The sequence below is a fragment of the Drosophila persimilis genome, unplaced genomic scaffold (assembly GCF_003286085.1).
Source record: "Drosophila persimilis strain 14011-0111.01,24,50 unplaced genomic scaffold, DperRS2 tig00000124-arrow-pilon, whole genome shotgun sequence".
NCBI lineage: Eukaryota > Metazoa > Arthropoda > Insecta > Diptera > Drosophilidae > Drosophila > Drosophila persimilis.
In genome coordinates, this window is record NW_020825294.1 from 4,102,433 (window position 1) to 4,124,053 (window position 21,621).

The 21,621-nt window shown below is 45.8% G+C and overlaps 3 protein-coding genes across 7 annotated transcripts in view; 1 reads left to right on the forward strand and 2 right to left on the reverse strand.

Annotated features, from left to right (window-relative positions):
- LOC6593283 (protein outspread) overlaps positions 1 to 21,621 on the forward strand; it is a 124,059-nt gene that overhangs the window by 85,353 nt on the left and 17,085 nt on the right. For 3 of the 4 annotated variants that reach the window (XR_003408607.1, XM_026987639.1, XM_026987641.1), the window contains exons 3-5: positions 10,419 to 10,484; positions 11,103 to 11,679; positions 18,816 to 21,589. Coding sequence is in view for 3 of the 4 variants with exons in the window: in XM_026987639.1 (XP_026843440.1) it covers positions 10,419 to 10,484; positions 11,103 to 11,679; positions 18,816 to 21,589 (3,417 nt within the window). In the remaining variant the exon portion in view is untranslated. Of the gene's footprint in view, positions 1 to 7,512; positions 7,585 to 10,418; positions 10,485 to 11,102; positions 11,680 to 18,815; positions 21,590 to 21,621 lie in introns of those variants that run through there. The other variant, XM_026987640.1, reaches the window with a different exon arrangement.
- Positions 2,810 to 4,132, reverse strand: LOC6593285 (alcohol dehydrogenase-related 31 kDa protein). Of its 2 annotated transcripts, XM_026987644.1 has the most exons (3): positions 3,935 to 4,132; positions 3,222 to 3,626; positions 2,810 to 3,163 (listed from the first exon to the last, which is right to left on the reverse strand). In XM_026987644.1, the coding sequence occupies exons 1-3, from the start codon at positions 4,130 to 4,132 to the stop codon at positions 2,828 to 2,830; spliced, it is 939 nt and encodes a 312-aa protein (XP_026843445.1). In that variant the 3' UTR covers positions 2,810 to 2,827. The 2 variants fall into 2 exon arrangements, with proteins under 2 accessions (XP_026843445.1, XP_026843444.1); XM_026987643.1 differs by having other exon boundaries at positions 2,810 to 3,626.
- Positions 4,197 to 6,151, reverse strand: LOC6593284 (alcohol dehydrogenase). The gene is made up of 4 exons (XM_002018761.2): positions 6,042 to 6,151; positions 5,141 to 5,246; positions 4,672 to 5,076; positions 4,197 to 4,611 (listed from the first exon to the last, which is right to left on the reverse strand). The coding sequence occupies exons 1-4, from the start codon at positions 6,134 to 6,136 to the stop codon at positions 4,345 to 4,347; spliced, it is 873 nt and encodes a 290-aa protein (XP_002018797.2). The 5' UTR covers positions 6,137 to 6,151; the 3' UTR covers positions 4,197 to 4,344.

The following is a 21,621-nucleotide window of genomic DNA, read 5'->3' on the forward strand; positions in this document are numbered from 1 at the left end:
TATGTTTTCTAAAGCACTAATCACAAAAATAATTTAATCTATACTTTTGTACAGATAGATAGACATAAAGATATAAAAGACATAAAGATATAAAAAAAAATTAATAAAAAAGTGCCATGTATAATTATGGCACTTTTTTTATTAATTTTTTTTGTTGTTAATTATTTTCTATTTTTTTTATTATTTTTTAAAATTATATTTAAGGCGCTAGTCACAAAACAAATTTAATCTATACATTTGCACACACAGTTTTAATGCCAAACATTTACTAAAACGTAACTGATTTTTGTTTTAGCAAAAAAGTAATTATCAGAAAAATACCGCAACCGTAACTCCCATTCCCATTGCCATTCCCAAAAGTTCAACAAACCTAATCATCTGATTATGGCCACCACTCATTGAACAAATAGATCATAGAGAAGAAGCCCCCCACCGCCCCGCCAACAAAGTGGTTACCAGAGCAGAACACACATTACATTTTTCCCCATTGGGAACCCCACACCATTCCCCTCCGATTTGAACTTTAAAATTGATTGTATAACCCCTTGATTATAACTTTATTTATCGGTATATTTCACAACATCTTTAATAATAGATTCCCATAATGGATACATTATCAGTGTCTGTGGTGGATGTTCCCATCGGAGTAGTGGTGGTGGGGGAGGGGGCTCCCCCGCCCATCCGTGCAATTGCATAATCACTGCATCGGTGCCGCGGCGTGGCGTGCATCCGTCAGGTTAATTAGTAAAATACCTGGTGACCAGGCACGTATTGCCATTTAAACAGCATTTTCTGACTTTTTTCCTCATTTTTTTTATGATTAATCTCCACCTACTGCCGGCAACCGGTCGGGTCCGTCGGTGGCATGTTATTGTTCGATCGGAGAGAGAGAGCGGGGGAGGGCGTTAAAGGGAGGTTGGGGAAAATGAGCTTGTAGGAGGGGGTGGGGGGGGGGGGAATGTTTTGCAAACTAGACGAAACTTTGATGCTCTTGAAGGGGGGCTTTTTATTAGAGGTGATCATGGGCTGTAGAGTTCTTTAATGCAAAGTATTATTATGTGGTAGTTCTTTAAAAGAAAGATGGAGTGAGAAAAGAGGCCTATGCTACTTAAGAATTATTGGGATATTCATAGGAATAACATCTGTGCTGGTACAAAACTTAGGAACAGATCAAAGATCAAGCATGAAGCTTTATTTAGTGGGAATTTTTTAAGAAGATATAATTCTATGTATAGAATTGTAAGCGCACATGGAGAAGTAACTTGTATTCATAGAAAAAGCGTATTTTGTAGTCAAGTTAAGGACACATCACTGTAGTAATGCCTATGATGATCTCATAATTTTGCAATCTCTCAATGAACCCACTCCCAAGTGCCCCTGAAGGGATCCCTTAAGGAAAACCCTTCGCAAAAGTAATCAAAAGTAAATACATCATTCCGAACCACTGAATAAATGGATCGTTTCCTCCAAAGTGTACTCCCTTCAGCCGTTCGGAGGGGGGGGGGGGGGGGGGGGGGGGGGGGGATGGGGGGACTCTGGGCCTCTCCCATTTCTGTGTGCGCCTATTGTGCGCCCTAGCCAATCGACCAATCGATTACTTCCTGCATTTTTAAATGTCTCTACCGTCCCCGCTCCCCTCCTCCTGCTGGCTCCCCGGAACCCTGGCTGCCTGGCAAATTAATCAAGCGTGTGCCAAAAAAAAAATGAAAAAGACTTGCAGCCGAAGGAAGGAAAAGAAAAGAAAAAAAAGAGTTATAAATGAAAAATGCTGGACAATTGCACGGTTCGCTTACAGTGACTAATCGATTTTTGGAATTAAGTTGCGCCGCTGCGGAAAGGAAAGCACAACTTGCAACAGCCACAGACACGGACAGACGGACGGCCGGATGGACGGACGGGCGGACGGAGAGTGGAAAAATGGTCACTTGGAGCTGCGACGGCGGCCTCCTTGGATTGCATATGATTCCGCTGCGTTGGGTCCTCAAATGGTGGTACGATGGTGGTATTGTTGCAGCAGCAGCAGGCTATTGATTTTTTACGAGGCGAATGCCCCGTGCTCCGAGCCCCGTGCCCCGTGCCCCGTGCCCCGCCAACGACTAAATAGGAGGAAACCAAAGACCAAGACGACAACGCACTGAAATTGGAAGTATGCCAAGGCGGCATAGTGTGCCCCCAGCCGCCTGCCCCGTGCCTCCTGCCTTCCTACCTCCTGTGCAATGTGTCGGCAGATTTGTTTGTTTTCACATTCAATTCTCGGGCAACGTTCGATGGTCTGCTGCGGTTGGAAATGTGCCAAAGTTCAATGCACGGCATTGCCATGGCGAAATTTTGCGAATCGATTCGGTTCATCGCATAGTTGAGATTGAGATGCCACTAGAAATGGAATGCCAGCCAGTCAGACAATCCTTGAACGAGCTGTACTTGACTTTCGGTAAAGGAATCCAAGTCAAAAGGTTTCAAAGGTTTAGGAGAGAAAAGAAGATTGGAAGAGAAACCTACGAAAGGTCTTTGGAGATCACAAAACATTGTAGAAGAGTCCTCAATCTTTTCCAGAAGATTGTATGCCAGAAGTTTCTATATTTACAGGTTCTCAGAGCGTCTTCTATGATAATCCCACACTTTCATAGAAAAAAGCTTCCCCCGTGAATTGCAATCTATTTGTAGTACTCGTATAACCCATCCAAAACTTGGCATACTTTCAGGCACCCTCATTTATGTCATTATTCATATGACCTCAAAATATTTCAAATCTATTTCCAGACCCACAAACAAGTTGCCTACTTTTTGTGACACATTTGATGTTTTATTCCGTGGATCAAGGCATGCCTCATCGCTGCCCCAAAAAAAACTCCTGATCCTCATCGTCAGTGCTCTGCATATAGTTCACAAACTGATCGGCCATATGCCAATACCAGTGAAGGGCCACCGACTCCAGGCCGCCCTTGTCGGCAATCCAGATCTGTCCGTTCTCCGATCTCTCGATGGCATTTACTATATTCTGGCCGCAGACGGCCGTCGATTGGCAGGGGGCACGACGCAGGCGATCGGCAAAGGACTGGCCGTATTCCAGGAAGGCAGTCAGTTCCCGATCGACAAACACTTTGGTGGGACCACAGCAGACGGCCATGACAGCCACACCATTTTGGGTGTAATACAGGGGATCCTGCGAAAGAATGAAAGACATTAGAGAGCATTTTCAAGCTAAGATCTCGCCCACTCACCGCTAGACTTCGGGTGAACCCAATCACACCAAACTTTGAGGCACTGTACGCACAAAAGACTGGCGATGGATCCAGTCCTATGACGGAGGTGACATTCACAATCAGTCCACCCGAACCGCCCATCTTTCGGTCCATATAGGGCAGCACAGTGGCCACGGTGTTCATCATGCCGGTCAGATTCGTATTGATGGTGGCATCAATGTTCCGCTCATCGCACAGGGTGGCCCCATTGATCAGCACATCGATGTAGTCCATCTGGACCATGACCTCATCGAAGTACTTCTTCATCTCCTCGCGGGCCATGGTCACATCGAAGGTCCAGAAGAAGATCTGTGTGCTGTGCTTAATCGATTGTAACTGAGCGATGGCCGGGGGGTTTTCCACGCTCTGAAGGATGGCCAGTTTCTAGGCAAAGAATCAAGATAGAATCAATATGATATGATGCACATTCCTTGGTATCTATTTTTATATGCCAGCAATCCGTAATCGAAAGTACTTCCCTTAAGCAAAAGTAGATCAAACTCAAAACATAAACTTAATTGTAGCTTTGAACAGCAAAAGTCAGCGGACAAAAACAAAACATGAAAAAGTCATTAACTTAATTAGTTTCGACAGCTACCAGCAGCAGCCAAGAGACTAGAGACTAGAGACTTGTTTAAGAACCAGAACCACTTCGGAACACTCTCCACTCTCTACACCACTCTACCACTCACCGCTATATTCTTGGTCATGAGAACCTTGCTGGTCTCCAGTGCAATGCCACCGCAGTCAGCCACATAGCAGACATGCTTACCCGTCAGATCGTACATTCTTTTGGCTGCCTTTCTCAAGTTCTTTTCTATTACTAAACAGTAAAGTTTTTGTGTGGAAATCGATAGAGGCCACAACGACCACTGACCACCACTGACCATTGCTCTTTTTATCTAGTTTTTTTTAATTAAAAGAGAGCTATAGCTCTTATCGATTTTGTTGAAATTTCTCAAATATAATTTTGTATTATCATATTCAAAACGGGGTTCAAATCAGCCTTATTGCCATATGTGTATGTATATACGTAACAATTGAGTGGAAAAAAAGAAACTAAAAGCTAAAACGCCATGTCCCATAGAGTCTCTGGGATGGTTTAGATGCCCGAGTCCCAGTGCTGGGTCCATGTGATGGGCTCCAAGGTGCCCAAATCCAACTTCCAGATGGCACCGTTCTTGTTCAGCTCAATGGCCTTCACAAAGTTCTCGGCGCACTGCTGAGAGGTCTGGGTGGGATGCTCGAGCAGCTTCTCCGCCACACGGGGCTCCACATCCAGCCACGAGTTGAATTTGTGGACCAGAGTGGTCCTGGTGATGCCAGGATTGACAGTGTAAGCAGTGACACCAGTAATGGGAGCCAGTTTCTATGGGATTTCAAAGAAATATTTAGTTTTGGGGAGTAGGAAAAACGTTGGATTACTTACCGCCAGGGAGGAGGTAAAGTTAACCACCGCCGCCTTGGAGCCGGAGTAAACGGGCACCTGGTAGATGGCATTGAAACCGGTGACGGAGCCAATGTTGCAAATGATGCCGCCTGGGCCGCCCTTGCGCTTGTCCCAGAAGTCCAGAATGGCTGTGGTGGTGTTGACCAGGCCCGTGTAGTTAACGGCAATGGTGCGCTCGATCTGATGATCGTCCAGGATGCCAGCACCGTTGATCAGGACATCGATTGTCTTCACCTGGGCAAAGATGGTCTTCAGGAGCTTGGTGGTCTCAGCGACGGGCACAGTCACATCGTAGGGATAGAAGGTGATGGTCACCTTGGGATTGATTGCCTTCAGTTCGGCAATGGCAGCCGGATTGTCAATGCGATCCAGGATGACCAGGTTCTAAAAAAAAATAAATTTTTAAATTTAGGATTCCATAGATTCCATGGAATTCGTTCTCTCTTACCTTCAGATTACGCTTGACCAACTCCCGGCTGGTGTCCAGGCCAATGCCGCCCAGACCGGCCACGAAAACGACGTTCTTGTTGGTGAGAGACATTCTGTCTTTTGATCTGGGAATCGATGGGACAATTCAACAGTTTGTTATTATATTTATTCTGGTTTTCTGTCTCGTATTTATAGGGAGTTCGGCAAGAGCTTCCGCCAGAAGCTTCTTTCACGTCGAGCTTTTCTGTTTCTTATCTCTCGCATTACGTGTTCGGATCGTTTGCGTTCGTTTTGTTTTGGTTATTTGCCGGCAAATTTATGTTAATACTCGTACGTGTGTGTGTGCGAGTCTAATCAGGAATAGAATACCACTCATACTTGTATTTTTATTTGAGTCTCAAGGTATCGTAAATTATGTCTATGTTTAGAGTTCAGGTTCTTGAGGAAAACTACTGCGTGTCTGCTGGTCTATCGGAGTCGACACGCGCGGCCATCTAACAGCGAGTGAGGGCATTACTTAACAGGCGACTGTTATGTTACTTAGCCGTCGGTCCTCCTCTGTTATCAACCGAAAAGTGTAAACAAATTGTTTTTTCTGGACAAGAGCCAAAAGTGCTTCTTGTAGAATTAGAATTGAGGAAATTATTTGCATAAAGAGCACTTGGGAAATACGTCATACGAATTTTTGATCTATCACTTTAACAAAAAATGGACAGCTGCTTTGTGAAGATATTTTCTCTTTTTTGATATTTTATATTTGAACTTTTCTACGCCCAACTCGAACGTTTTTCAACCCAAGCTCCAACGAGATGTTTTTTTAAACGACGTTTTACAACTGGAACTGCGCTATCAAGAAATTTCTTGAGTTACTGCAGAACCGAGTGGGATGGGCCGACTGTACTTGGATTACAGTTACTTACTTGATCGATTGAGTAGATTTAAAGAAATGCTGGTCCGCCTGCTGCACCTGACAACTACTGACTGCACTGTAGACAATAATCGTGGTCCTCGACATGTGCAGTGCCTTAAATACACTGCGGCTGCGCCTCTGTCGGCGCCTCTGTCAACGCAAACGCAAACGCCGACGCGATAATTCGTAATAATGTAAAATGCAATAAAAATATACAGCAACCAAAAAGGAATGCTAGCGTCAATAGTCGAAGTTTTTGATACCCTGATAGCCTTACATATTTTAAACAAATTTGACTAATGAAGATTATATAAAAACAAACAAAACGGGACCACATCTGTAAATTTAATTCAAGAAAATATATACCTACAATGCTCAATATCGATATACCCCAGGAAAGGGTATCACAAATGATCTGCAGACATGTGCAGAGCGAAAACAAATGCAAAATATGCAAATGGAAAGAGGGGGAGCAAGAGAGCGGGCAATATTGATTGATAAAGGGGGAGAGGACAGCCAGATCATAGCATCAGTCGCGGGAGAGCAACAGCGCGCGCGAGAGAGAGAGAGAGAGAGAGAGAGAGAGAGCAAAAGCTTTAACCTTCAGTGAATGTCAAGCAATGTGTGAGCAGCAGATCAGCAGAGCAGCAGAGTGGACCCAGCCTTCGTTGTTGCTTGGCAATTGAACTTCGGCTTAATTTACATATTCACACAGCGAGAGGAGATAGTGTGTTCGACTGAAGAAGAAGGGGTGAGCGCTAGACGGCGGAGCGGGGCATCTACATACACACATATATGTACATATATGTCTGTAGAATCAGTCTAGAATAACACACACAACACGCCCCCTAAAACGCAGCTCATTAGCAATCGCTCGCTTGTCGGCAGCAGAAACCAAGCCCACTTCAGAGCCGAGCAGGAATAGCGGTTTCGAGTGTGTGTGTGTGCTCCAGAGAGAGGGAGAGCTGAATACAAGTATGTAAAAGAAAACAAAAATATGCAACAGTTAAACGTTAACCCATTGGTGGTTAAGGAAGGTAAAGCAGAATAAAAGACTTTTTGTATTAAAATTGAGGATATACAGAGAAATCTAAGCAGTAATATTTATATATATAATATAAATATAATTTGAATCCAATTATAATTAATTTGAAAGGAAATCTGCTCTTAGAATATGTATATATAGAATATTGCTTAACCATTTCCAAATATCACAAGTCCTGTTTTTTTCTTCCCACTTGAGTACATGCCGCCATCAGTGGGTTAAGCGTAGTAAAGGGTCCATAGCGGGACACGTGTGATGCAATCGAGAGAGGGAGAATGGAAAGAGATAAGCATGCGGAAGAAAAGAGCTTTCAATTTACATATGAAATACGAGTAGTTGTCCGTACTTGAACCTGTTTATTGATGTGTAATATATACACAAATTAAATTACATAAATGGGCTCGATGTGGGTTACACATCTAATATATAGGGTTCGACTTGTATGGCAACGGAAACTGGAATGATTCTGGATGATTCTTTGCATCAAATCGGTCGCTGCATCTCTGACGTATGTAAAAGTGAAATATAGTATTATATTCCAATTATTTTAAATAATATTTCATAATCGTTTTGGCCCCCATAAGTGGGTTATCGCCTAGAAACTCGTGCGGCAAAAAGCATGTGCAGCACGCATGTTAGGGGGAAGCCTGAATTTTCCACAAATATACACGAATACCCTTACCCACTGACCCAATAATCAAAGTGGTAGGGTTTATTCCCTAGCAACTACTCGTAGAACCAATCAAAAGGTACTCCATATAAGAAAAATCGTATGACTGTTCCAGACACCGCTTTGATATGGTTTTTTCCTATCAGCAGACGTACCCAGACGTCTCTGTACTCGCACGAAACCCCTCCAGACCTATTCCATCATTAAGTACAGTGTGTTATCGCGGGGTGTCGGCACAAGTGTGGCATGGCCCCCGGGGTCCACGCTGCCGGTGACATTCAACCTCTGGGGGGTAATGACGCCAACAGCGTACCTGTCAAAACCGATTTATGTGCATACATCCAAATATCCCCCCCTAGAAAGCATAGTCGTATATGTAGATGTCGTGCCTCGCAGCTAATTAAGCCACTGGCATTGTCTTCCCCGCTGTGTGTGGTGTGTGGTGTGTGTGCGTGTGCCTATTGAAACGAAACTGGGGCTTCTAAACGGCACTGCCTAAGCGGCTTACCTATATATGCCACACGGTACCTACTCGTACTAGAGAAAGGCGGGACTAGAGATGGTGTTGTGGGTGCCGAGCATAATCTAATTTACAATTCCACCGACCGACCCATTTGACTTCCTTCCTCTTTTTGTATTCTCCAGGGAATCAACCTCTTTTGACGTACGAGGCCTGATCAGATTTCCCCTTTTACGCTTGACTTTGCTTTGGGGTCTCCTCTAATCAAAACCGCACAAAAGTTGCATCATATTATTTGCATTTCTAATCCACTGTACTATAAATGTGTGAGGTCTTTTCATCCACAATAATGCAGTCATCAATCATATTTTATATATATGTATTTTCAAAAGCGTCTTAGAATCTACTTTAAAGTTTGATAAATTTCTAATTGGGTTTTTCTTTTGTTACTTCTGGAAACTACATTGATCTTTTGATCTTCTTTGGGAATTGAGTGAAACGAATTGAATTTGTAAGAGATTAAGGGAACTTTTCAATGATTAATGCCTGAAAATTTCATATGAAAAACATATGTTCTAAGATTTTGAAAGATCAATCTTGAATCTAAAGAGAAACCTCTCTATTTCCACCGATCTCTACCGAAAAAAGAAAGCTCTCCCCATCGAAAAGGTACCTCTCACTTCATTAAACCCTTTTTTCATTCGGGTTGGGCCTCCAAATCACATTCAATAGATTCGCTCTTCAATATTTATGAATTCAATCGCGAAAACGAGGAAAAACGAAAAGCCAATGGAAAAGGAAAAGGAAATAGGAAAAATAAATAAAGAACTAGAGCGTAAAGTGAGAAATGGTGCTTGGTGCTGACTCTTGATTATTCGTGTGCGAGTTCTCTATTCTACCGCCGAGTGTCTCTCTCTCTCCTTATAAATAAAACTCTCGACACACCTCAGCACACCACACCACACACATGTACTGCCCCTTCGCCTTCCCCTTACCCGCAGATTGTTGAATGTTGCATGGTGTTGAAGAGAAATCAACTTTAGGGAGTTGCAACTTGCAACGATATGCTGTGTGCAACACATTTCAACGTCATCTTCGCTGAAGGTTGAGCTTAATTTGCTTTGACTTTTAGCAATTTGCATAAATATCAGACACACTGCTGGGGCAAGTCCTACGCTGCCGTGGCATCGCATGGCATGGCATGGCACGGCCCGATTGCTGCTATGATTTTCTGGCCACAGAATCAGCAATAACAATCAGAATCAGATCCAGATCCAGAGTCAGATTCCCCCCTCTCACAGAATCTGTGGCATAAGGTACGAGTACTCCACAGGCGATGAGGCGGCCCGAGAGCGAGAGCGAGGGCGTTTGGGGCTTGGTAGAATGACAACAGCAGAAAAAATATGTATATGAAACGAACGAATTATAAAGGAATTATGATTTCTGACGGGGGCGTTGAATATAATTTACCCCTTCAGCTGTCTGTCCCCCTATTTCATGCGGCGACAATGCAAATATGATCGCAGCACTGCGATCAGGCGATCGTAACAATCTTTGAATACAGTCTGTACTACACTTACAGATTGGCGGAACACAAATATGGTTTGGGCGAATGGAGAGAACTTAGAGAGGCTCTTGAGATATTTGTATCGAAAGTAAAGAGAGTGAAATCATTGTTTGATCAACAAATTAGCAAAGATCTTAGGAGATAGTTAGATAGATACATGTTAACCTTCATAGAGGGGGGTATATTCGGATAAAAGTGTAAGTAAAATATTTATATAAGCTGGTTAGAGTTCTTAGATTGTTATTTACGATCATCTAATCAATACTTATAAAATGATTTACACCTCAACGCTTAAATGATCATTGAAGATTACTTAAGTATCTTTCATTATTCTCTACCAACTTATTTATTATCTTCTTATCAAAGATCTTAGAGCTTATCTCTCTTTTAGAAAGTGTTCTTGAATATTTTTATAAATATTTATGATCTAACCATTAAAGTTAAAGAAAATCAAGACAAACTTTGCTATCTAGTAGAAAAGATCTTGAAAGATTACTTTTCGGTGCAAAAGTATTCCAATTTAATTCAATCTTCATAGCTTTTCTATTACCATATATTTTTCTGATATTTTTAATTCTATGATGTTATTATTTTCGATACTCTTTCATTCGATTCTAATCTATTTTTAATTTCTTTAATTTTCAGCGCTGGCAGCGACGATGGTTTGTTCTCTACGATGATGGCGAGCTCACGTATTCGGTGGATGATTATGTGAGTATTTAATTTAGGCTTGGAGTTAGAATAAATTACAGAGCCATATAGGAACCATACCCATAAAAGTGTGCAAACAATTCAATTAATAATAGAACGTCTTGTTTGTTTGAATGCCCCCTAAGGTGGTTCTTTGGCGATAAGAAATATTAATAAAAAGACTACAATAAATGTTAGGCAATGCCCTGGCATTGTTTGAAAATACTTTTGAGATAACCGAGATGTGGTTTTTTTTTGTCAATTAAAAATAAACGACCGTCCACTCGAGTGCCTGCTAATTATGGCCTTGCTCTTGGCCTCGCCACGCGAATGTTTGTCATATCTTATCGCTTATAGCCAAATAGTGCCACATCAGACTAGCTCAACAAGTTGCCGGCTGGTTGCCTTGGAAGATGATTATAAAACATAAGAGGAAAGAAAAAAGAAATGACCGAAGACTGTGATAATCTTAGAAAACGAAGAACAGTTGCCCTACCAGGGAATATGTCACATAATTATGGCTTAAACTTGTAAAAGTTAATGGGAAAATCCTCTTAAATTAAGCGACAACTTTTGTTTAGTTTGCACAACTCTTTAGAATGTATTTTTATATTATTTTGTACTCGTTTTTTCCTGCAGCCCGAAACCATACCGCAGGCCTGCATTGACATGACCAAAGTGCTGGAGGTGACCGGGGCCGTGGAGGTTACAGGTCATCCCAATTCCATAGCCATAACCGCACCGGAGCGTGTCACCTTCGTGAAGGGCACCAGCTCCGAGGAGTCGCAGTGGTGGCTCAACATTCTGGCGGCCTTTCCCAAATCCAAGGGTCGCCACAAGCGCAGCGCCACCCTGCCGGGCGGCCAGGTGGTTGGCAGCCTGCGGCAGTCGAGCAACATGGACATGTCCACGAAGCTGGGCAATCGCCACAGCTCGTACCACAAGGACACGCTCACGTCCTCCCAGTCGGCGGGCAATTTGCTGAGCAGCCTGGATCTGAGTCCTAGTTCTACGAATACCGGTGGATCCACCACGGTGACCAATACCCAGGGCACTGTGGACGATGACGAGGAGGATGATGGCGTGGAAACGGGCGAGGATGTCGACGAAGAGGACGAGGAGGATGTGCAGCCAAGGAAATCGAAGGCATCGACCAGCTGCATCATCGGACAGGATGAGAACAATCGAAATGCCGGCAATGAGATCACAAATCGGGGTGAGTAGTCCATTGAAATGTTAGAGTTAGATTATTCAAAGAGTGTTTTTTGAGGTTAATGATCCATATAGGGAATATTTACTCTTTATCAAGTGATTCTCAATAATTTTGAGACCTGTTGGATTGAGAAAACACTTTGATGATTACAAAAATACAGCTTCAAAGGGATCTTCTATAGGAATAAGTAATATTTATAGAGAGATTTGTTCTCTTAAGAATTCCGAATGCTTTAAAATGCTGCTCTTAAAAGCTTTTCAAATGAAATCTATGAAATGAATGCTCAGCAAAAGCACAAACCCGCTCATGGCAGTCAGCTTTTGACACACAAAAGAACATTTCCAGAATGTCATATATCGCTCATGATTTGAAAACACAGGAAACTATTTTAAAATCCAATCAAATTTGATTGAAATAAATCTGCTATATACCCAGATCCCTAGATCTCTCATAATAGAAGGATATTCACGCAGAGAATTCCCTTAAAGAAGTAGCATTTCATTTCAGACATTGAAATATATTCGCTTCTACTTTGTATCCAATTAAAGATGATTTATATACCCAAAAATATCATTTATAGAGCTCTCTATACCTTGCAATCAGCCCAAAAACTTCCTAGAAATGATCCCGAAATCCTTACAAAATTGATTGAAATCGATGTGTTCGAATTTTAATCCCAAGATCATGCCGATCAACCGATCAAGGTACACACTTCCGCATTAAACCACCAATCAAAGTATTTATTTATTTTACGAAAATTAATTCCAGTTTCGCAGATTCCTTTGTACATACATATATTTCAGGTAAAGTTGATAAAGTGACTTTTACTTTTCACTCCACCACAGAGCACTTATTTGAACAATCTTCCGTATCTTGTGCTCTGTATTTTGTACCCTTGACAGCCATTTTTTCTGTGTCGTTTTTTTTTTTGTTCGTACGAGAGTAGTCCATTTTTCGAGTCCCATCCGCAGTTTTGTTCTCTGTTCGCGAGTCTCTCGGTATCGGCTGCTATAATTTTTATGATCATTTATGGCTTGCAGCAATCAAAATTATCAACCATGCCCCAGACGCAGACAGACGTACAGTTGAAGGATTGCAGGGCTGTCTAGGGGGGACAGCAGTAGTGGGGGCAGGGGCAAGGGGCATGGGGCAGTGCGTGCAGCTAGTTAAAGCCACTGCCACAGCCACAGCCACGAAATTAACCTTGAATTCACACACACACACACACGAACGGGGACCGACTGGAGCTGAGGATGGGGCTGCTTCGAATCCCCTCCACTACTTAAGATCGTATAATGGTAGGCTTCATAAATTTTCTTTAGATCCCATAGCAGCAGAGAGCAGAGCAGAGTGGAGCCCGCGAAGGTCTGGTTCTCGTTGGGTTCGTTGGATGCTGCTGCTGCCTGCTGCCTGCTGTATGCTCTCCTGTAATTGCAGTTACTGTGAATGTTCTCACATACATTGCTGCAGGATACTTGTTCATGGAAAAATGATATTCACGCTTAAATTATAGTGTGTCTGCCCCACAGATCCCTACTCATGGGGGGAGGCACACACATAGTACTTTGGAATAGGACTGGGACCCTTTTCATGGTTTGGCAGTAGAGTAGAGGCCCCCCCACCCCCTTCGAGCTCTCTCCTACTCTGTGTGTGTCTCTGTTGCAAATTCAAGGCTCAGCCCCCCACATCAAATGGCATTATTCCGTTGATAAATCGCCAGTTAAATACGTGAACCAGTTCGAATTGGTCTTCTCTGCTCTGCTCTGCTCTGCCCTACGAAATGGAAAGCGAAAATTAACCATCTTCACAGATCCATAAGGTGGTAAAACATGAAAAGTGCCGATACCTGGCCAAAGGGCATTGAAAAATAAGTCAAAGAAGGTACTGATTGGTACTATAGAACTATGAAACTATGATCTTTGAGGCGAGTAGACGAGAGAATTGCTGGAAAATGTAAGGTAACTGAATTTATAGAGGGAATATATGTATAATAATGTTTGGGTATTGGATCTCTAAAGATTTTGTTTGTGGGAACCTGCTCAGTGCCCAGGCGGAATGTAATGGAATGGAATGTAATGGAAACAAAAAGACGGAGAGCGCTCCCATTCTCTTCGTTCGATTTTGTTTCTTTCCAACTTGTTCCGTCCCAATAATAGATAGTATTTCCTTTATTCCTTGAGATTCTTTTCCAATTTAGTATATCCAAAGGTTTCTACTAGATTTCTGCGAGTAACCCCCTCCATAACCATATGTTTCATCCACAAAAGTACCACTCTTTCCTTATTCTTTGATAGCAGGCACTCCAAATCGAGTATTCCTTTAGTTTTTCATCTAATTTTCCAACGAATATCACTATCAATTACTACCGCTTCTGGCACTCCCTCTCTCTCTCTCTGTGTGTCTAATGTAAAGGTTTACACATTCCCCATTCACGTTCTCCATCCACCACACTCGTACGTTTCTTTTTCGATTAGAGAGATACAGTGTTATGCCGGGTAATAGGTCCGGAGAGGTCTGAAGATCAGTTACAGCGACTGGTAGGACTCTAGGGCATTTTTTTCTGTGGGCAGGCAGCTTCTTTTTCGTGGTGGTGCTGACACAGACTAATTACATTCCATCAATAAGCAAAATTGTGCGGCAAATGAGGCAATTCATTGGCCCCTCTGCAGCCCCTCTGCAGCCTCTCTGCTGCCTCTTGGCTCTGTACACTTTCTGAATGGAAGAGATCTGCTGGGAGAGCAGGCCTTAAAGCTCTTAAAATGCACAACGACAAAGATTATAAACTGTCTACACCTAATAGCCGTCGGCTAGTCAGTGGAGGGAGGGGGAGAGAGAGGCCAGTGTCAGGATGGGGGCCACGTTGAAATATATTTTCCAAGAGACCAGAGAGATAGGCCCCTCCGGGACATGTGTGTGGCTGGGTCTATCCACCGTGTGTCTGTGGCACGGCACAGGGACTTGTGTAATGGGCAAAGTTTCACGGCAAAGTGAATAATTACAGTGCAAATAAATCTCTTGCAGCGCAAAGGGTACTCTTTACTATGATTCTCTTTGGATTTTTTAGCAAAAAAGGTGACGAAATGCAACAAAGAAGGCAACAATCAAAGCATCAGCTTGCCACAGAAGTTCCTGCAACATGGAATTAAGTGCAAGATTGTATTACAAAAGACAACTCTGTGCAACAATGTTGCCCGCTAGACTTTTTCAATGAATCAAAGGCTTATCCTCCCTATCCTGGCTCTCTCTTATCGGGTACTTAACCCATGGGCTTTTCATAGTATATCAATCGTTAATTACAACCCTTTTGCAACATTGTCTGTGTGTCTGGGTGTGCTGTATGTGTGTGTGCTGTATGTGGAGTTCCATTAGTTCATTATCAATCTATTGAGAAACCTATTATGCCCCAAACCGCGAGAGAGAGAGAGGCGAGAGGGTGCCCCAGCCTCGGACAACTTCTGTGCAAATGCAAAATGACAGCTGCTCGAGGAGGAGCCTCACGAGGAGGAGGCGTCTCGCCAGCTAACGATGCAAGTTGTACGATTTACGAGACTTGCAACACACACACACACACACACACACACACACACAGGAGGAACCAGCGGCAGCACCGTCACCACCATCACCAATAACCAATCAATATTCATAAGTGTAACGACTTGCAAGCAAAATTTATGCAACATCGGGATGGCTGCAACGTGCCGTCCTGGACAGGAACGCAACAGTGGGGCACGGGGCACGGGGCACGGGGCAGGGGCAGTTAGAAATTTTTCAAAGTCATCGTGTGAGGGGTCCCCGAGGCAGAGGCAAAGGCAATTTTCGCTTTCGTTCGCCCAAAAGGCAAAAAGGCAGAGGCGCAACGGCAACGGCAGCGGCAGGTAAATCAACTTGCAATTTGATTATTTATTGCGTCTGAGGCGGAGTTAACTCCAGGGAGGACGCAGGATGGGGCATGGATGATGGGGGGGGGGAGGGCTGCTGCAGGAAGAGCCCCATCCGAGGAGGGCATGATTGAGTGGGTTGTTCTGAGTGCGCTTAATTGTTGCCATAATTAATCAAATGTTTGTTAATTAAAGAAATGCTAAAAATTGTACCAAAAATTAGTCAAAGATCTGCACCAACCTCCTGGAGTCCCTCTTCCAGCATCCCGACAGGGGATGAGGGAATCGCAAGTATAATTATAGGTCGCTCTGCCTCCCTCTGTACCATCCGCTGTCGCTGGTCTACAATCTACAGTTCCTTCATCCATGCGCCACCATCCATCCCATATATCAAAGAACACTGTTTTTATCAACTTAATTACACTTAGCACCTTACGCGTCTTCTCTTTTTGTTCTTTTTGTTCTTTCTGTGGTTTCTGTTCATTCTGTTGGGTTTTTTGTGGGCTGTCTGGTGTGCTCTGATTTGATCTTGAACTTGAAAGCGCGTAGTAAAAGCCACAATAAATATTAAATGGTGCAAAACACATCAGCATCAAGGGCACAGCGAAACAAAGAGCCCCCCAGATAATAAAGCAGAAGTAGCTGAAGTGCAGGAAGGGTTTATAGAAAGAGTGGGAACGCACTCTGGCCAAAGAAGACAAAGCATCGAATGATCGAATGAGAGATGACCTGTAGAGTGGTGGAAAAGGAAGGAAGGAGTCGATTGAGTATTCCCTGAAGCTTTGCCAGAGAGTTCTCATAAGTATTTCAGATATCATATCCCTTTACTGTCATTCGAAACGACCTCTCTAAGATCTAAGATCTCTTGATGATCTATCACATGATATACATAAAGCATGGAGCTTCCTATGCCTACCATGGGATCTTATTCTTTTTAAACCGATCTCTTTTTGGTAGGGCAAGACCCCTGCGCACTAGCTTAGCTCCTTTGGCCACGAGGGCGACCCAAAACGATCATAATTCAGTTCTTAATCTTCTCCAGCCGCTTTCTTTGTAAAAACCTCCACTTTCTTTGTAAGAACTTCCCTGATGATCGCTTATCCCTGCATATATCGATGATATTAACTGATCTTAAAAACTTCCCTAAAACGCTCAACGATCTTTTACTTCCTTATACTTCGTTCTCTTTTAAGGAAGATCGCTTTACCCCGTCTCTGATTGATCTTTAACTGTCAAAAGTCTTGGAGATCAGATTCCCTTCTCTAATAACCCATAAACCACCGGGTTATAGGATACTTAACTTTACTTTATTGAACTCTGAAGATCACTTACTTCCTTTCATACTGATCTTTCTCTCTGAAATATCACACAAACCTCATGCATATATCAAAGGATCTCTCTCTCTCTCTCTATCTATCTGGCATGTAATCAACCCTCTACAAAGTAGCTCTAGGGTCTTGTCCTTCTGCTGTCCTCCTTCATGGGTAATATTGTATCATAAGCATTATAAATTCCATTGCTGACATAGTCGCCGCATCGTTCGGGGCCGCAGCTTCTTTTGCCGACAAGTCGACCAATTAAAGGCATACCCCGATGCCCCATACCCATCAGGCCGTAACTCCCTCTCTGATCCACAGAGCTTGGCCAGCATCCCCTCCATTTAACACAGTAACCTTGAACCTGCTGCTGCTCCTCCGGTGAGTCAGTCGCAGAGAGGGAGAGAGAGAGGCGGACGTCTGCTGATGACGCCAAAGGTTTCTGTGGCTCTGGCTGGGGTTCAGAGGCTGCTGCTGTTGATGCTGCCTCCTTTCGCTTTTTGTTGCCATTTGGTTGGTGCCTTTCTGGTGCTGTTGGCCAACAGCTCAATAATCAAGATAAACGCCGGACCAGCCGAAAAGCGACCAACCTGTTCGACTGACCGAATTGATGCGCACTCAAGAGACGGGTCTCGATGGCTGGCTGACTGGCTGGCTGGCTCTTCTTTTTTTTTTATGGCCAGTCGGAAATTTGTATCATAATCATAATAAACTTTAAATGTGTGCCTCTCGGAGGAGGCAGCCACAGACAGACAGGCCCGGGAACAGGTCGAAAGTCTAAATATATATTTTGTAATCATATATTTTATGGGACAACTTCGAAGCGAAGCCTCCGTCGAGAGGTCTCTTCTGTTTTCTGATGTTTCGTCCCCAAGTCCTCGACTCGTTTTGGGTGTTAATAAAATTATGGCACTCTCAGTGGCTTCCCTTCCACTCTCTCTCTCTCTCTGAGGATTTCTCTGCGGTTATGCTGCTTATCGCGATCCGATTCTCTCTCGGGATCCTCGAGAGGGGATCTCCTTACAATTTCTTTGCCCGTTTTAATAATTTTATTATATTTGCGCGAACATAACTTGGCGCTCGCTTCGCGATTTTATGGCCCTATGCTGGGCATAAATATTGTTAGGGGTGTGTTAGGGGGATCCCCATCCACCATCCTCGATCCACCACGATCCTGTGTCTAAGTTAATTTCAGTCAATGGCAATGGCATTGATATGGTTTCTGCTTAGGCTCCCAGACCACAGAAACATGCTCATATTTCAAAGTATTTAATGAAGACGTTGGGCCAATTATGAAAATGGGGGGAAGAATGCGGCTGCGCGTAGAGATTGCGTTGCGGTGCGTTTTGGGGCCCTGGGAAATTTATTACGGCTCGGAAGATGCTCTGAGAAATGGTCTTTGAAGAGCCCTCTCCATAACAGGCCTGATTATCCGCCATAAGCGATCTCTCCCTGTCCCTCTGTTCTTTTATGTTTACTAATTTATTTATACAATAAATTAATAGTAATGTTTTTGTGTAGGTTCTCAACTCTTGATTGGATTCCAGGGAAAACTTGAGGCTTCTTGGGGATAAATTGAGGAAGATTTTTTGATGGGCTTTTGGTGTTTGCCAAAAGAGTTTTTATTCTTCCTTTATGATTTCCTTTATGAAGTGTAATTTGGGGAATAGTTTAAAGATGATTAAAGGACTGTTTAAAGGCTTGAATATGGGCTGAATAATAGTCTTAGGTCTCGGATCAAATATCTGTTCTATATATTCATTAGTTTGCTCTTGAAATAGTCTTTACTGCATATGTGTAGGCTACCCACGTGATGCAGCAGCGCCCCTCGGTCTGTATGCGTTTCTTTCTTTGCTTTAGCCATTTGATGACTACAAAATCTAATAAAATACCCATCAATTCCTTCAATAACTAATCGAAAACCCCCATCCTTCATCTTCGACAGTTTCCCAACCCAACACTTGCCTACTCATCGAGGACATACGCCGGGATGAGAAGACCATCAAGGACATTGCCAACACCATAACGAACCTAAGTCAACAGCAGAGCAAACGCTGGTCCACGGCCGTCAATAATGCGCTGAACAATCAGCACTCCTCCCATTACCACACCCATGGGCACGGACAGTACCAGACATCGCGGGACGAGACGGATTTCCAGGTATCCTCCGCCAGCAACAACAACAACAGCAACAAGTCCCCGAGCAGCGGTGGAAGCGAGAGACCAAAGTCACTGCCACTGGCGGCCAACTCCACGCCGGCCATCGTCTCGGCCATAGTCAAGAAGATACCCACGGTGATGGTGTCCCAGCAGCAGCAACAGAAGCAGCAGCAGCAGCACCAGGGGGATAGCCTCTCTAAGACGAAGACGCCGACCCGTCTGCAGCTGCAGCTGAAGCCAGCGAAGCACTACCAGCACGAGAGAGGCGATCCCGATGGGGGCTGCAACATGGACGAGCTGTGCCCCAACTACATGGCCAAAACGGACGAGCTGCGATCCGTGAAGGGAGGCCTCAGCATCAAGTCCAGCTCCTCCTCCTCCTCCGGGGCGAGCAAACCCTCAGCCAAGGCCGCCACGGAGGAGTCGCTGAACGCCAAGAAGGGGTGGCTGATGAAGCAGGACAACCGCACGGGCGAGTGGTCCAAGCACTGGTTCACCCTCAGCGGAGCGGCTCTGTTCTACTACCGCGATCCGCTGTGCGAGGAGCGGGGCGTCCTGGACGGAGTGCTCGACGTGAACAGCCTGACGAATGTCCTGCCAGAGCCGAGTGCCAGCAAGCAGCACGCCTTCCAGCTGATCACCTGGGACAAGCAGCGCCTGCTGCTGGCCAGCCTCTCGCCCAGCTCCCGCAACAGCTGGCTGGCGGTGCTCCGCAGTGCCGCCGGTCTGCCCCAGCAGCTGGACACGACGACGCCCACGACGGGCGCCAAGCAGACGGACATCGAGCAGGACTTTATCAAGGCCCAGCTGCAGCCTGTGGCGAGTCCGGCCACCACGCCGGGCACCCCCGCCGGGACAGGACCCCACTTCTCGTCCGACGAGGAGTACCGCACCGCCTCGGAGGGCGGGCGCAGGGACAGCCTCGACTGGGGCTCCCCGCTGTCGCCATCCCCGCCCGTGCTACGCAGCTGCCTGCGCAACCGCAGCCTCGCGAGCCTCCACAAGCGCAGCCGCAGCTCTCCGCCCAGCTCCAGGCGCAGCACCGTCGACAGTGTGGCCAGCGACGAGCTGCCCCTCCTGGTGGTGCCCGAGGAGCTGCTGCAGCCGGATCGGGAGCTCAAGCAGCAGTGCGAGACGCTGCGCGCAGAGGCCACCCTGCGGGAGGCACGAATGTCGGAGCTGCTGACGACCCTGCAGCGGACGGAGCAGCAGCTGACGGCCCGCCTGCAGGAGCAGCAGCAGCAGCTCAACGGAGAGCTGGCGCAGGCCAAGCAGAGTGCCGCCGAGCTGATGCACAGCCTCAGTCTGCAGCTGTCGGAGAGCCAGTGCAAGATCAAGCAGCTGGAGGACCGCCTGGCTCAGGGCATCGAGGAGAACGAGAGCCTGTACAAGCGTCTGAGGGAGCTCCAGGCGGAGGGCAGCCAGGTGGCGAGCCTCAGCAATCTGCAGCGCCACAAAATGAAGCGCATGGACTCGCTGAGCGACCTCACGACCATCAGCGACATCGATCCGTACTGCCTGCAGCGGGACTCCCTGGCGGAGGAGTACAACGAGCTGCGGTCGCGCTTTGAGAAGGCCGTCAACGAGATTCGGGCCATGAAGCGGGAGCTGAAGCAATCCCAGAACCAATACGACGCCCTGGAGCTGGCCCAGGCGGCGTTGCAGCAGAAGCTGGAACGCTGCCAACTGGAGGATGGGGCGCAGCTTCAACTGATGGCCGCCCGCATCCAGGATCTGACTCTCAAGTACAGCAGCTCGGAGCGACAGGTGCGAGCCCTCAAGCAGAAGCTGGCCAAGTCCGAGCGCAGGCGATCGCTGTCGCTCAAGGGAAAGGAGCAGCTGGAGCTGAAGCTCAGCGAGCTCCAGAGGGAGACGATCGAGCGCAAGTCGGTGGAGAGCATCAGTCCGCCCACAGAGTCCTCGAGCAGCGAGTCTGCCAGCCAGTCCCCGCTGAATGCCCATCTCCTGCAGCGTCTGCACAGCCTGGAGCATGTGCTGCTGGGCAGCAAGGAGCGCCTCGAGCAGAGTCTCACGCAACTCCAGCAAATCCGCGCAGGACAGAGGAGTCGTCGCTCCGTTTCCCCCATGAATGACAGGAAGGATGGTCTGCGGCAGCTGGAACGCGCTCTGGCCGAGACCTGCGTGATGGTCAGCGAGCAGATGGAGCTGACCTGCGTCCAGGATGCCTGCCACAAGTGCTGCGACCTTCGACAGAGGGTGGAGAAGCTCTCGGCCCTGCAACAGCAGACCGAAACGGATCTGCAGCGCAGCGAACAGCTGCTGGAACAACGAGAGAGCGACCTCGCCCAGGCCCTGGAGAAGTGCGCCAGCCAGGAGCAGGAACAGGAGCTGCTCCTCCGACAGCGCAACGAACTGAGCGACGAGCTGGGCAAACAGCAGGAGCGCTGCAAGCGCCTCGAGAAGCGTCTGGAGCTGCTCGAACGGGAGCACGGAAAGCAGCTGGAGTGCCTGCGAGAGGTGTACCACAACGAGCATGTCAATGCGGCCGACGAGCAGAGCTTCCGTAAACGCTACCAACTGGAAATCGAACAGCTGAGGGTAAGTAATCCCTCCCCTCATCCATTGATGAA

Bases quoted from the DNA above. Each gene is read 5' to 3' on its own strand.
- LOC6593285 (XM_026987643.1), bottom strand. From the start codon at position 4,132: ATGGTCAGTGGTGGTCAGTGGTCGTTGTGGCCTCTATCGATTTCCACA. The intron at 3,627-3,934 runs GTGAGTGGTAGA...TTCTTTGCCTAG, and splicing joins TCATGACCAAGAATATAGCG to AAACTGGCCATCCTTCAGAG.
- LOC6593284 (XM_002018761.2), bottom strand. From the start codon at position 6,136: ATGTCGAGGACCACGATTATTGTCTACAGTGCAGTCAGTAGTTGTCAG. The intron at 5,077-5,140 runs GTAAGAGAGAAC...ATTTTTTTTTAG, and splicing joins TGGTCAAGCGTAATCTGAAG to AACCTGGTCATCCTGGATCG. The intron at 4,612-4,671 runs GTAAGTAATCCA...GAAATCCCATAG, and splicing joins ACTTTACCTCCTCCCTGGCG to AAACTGGCTCCCATTACTGG.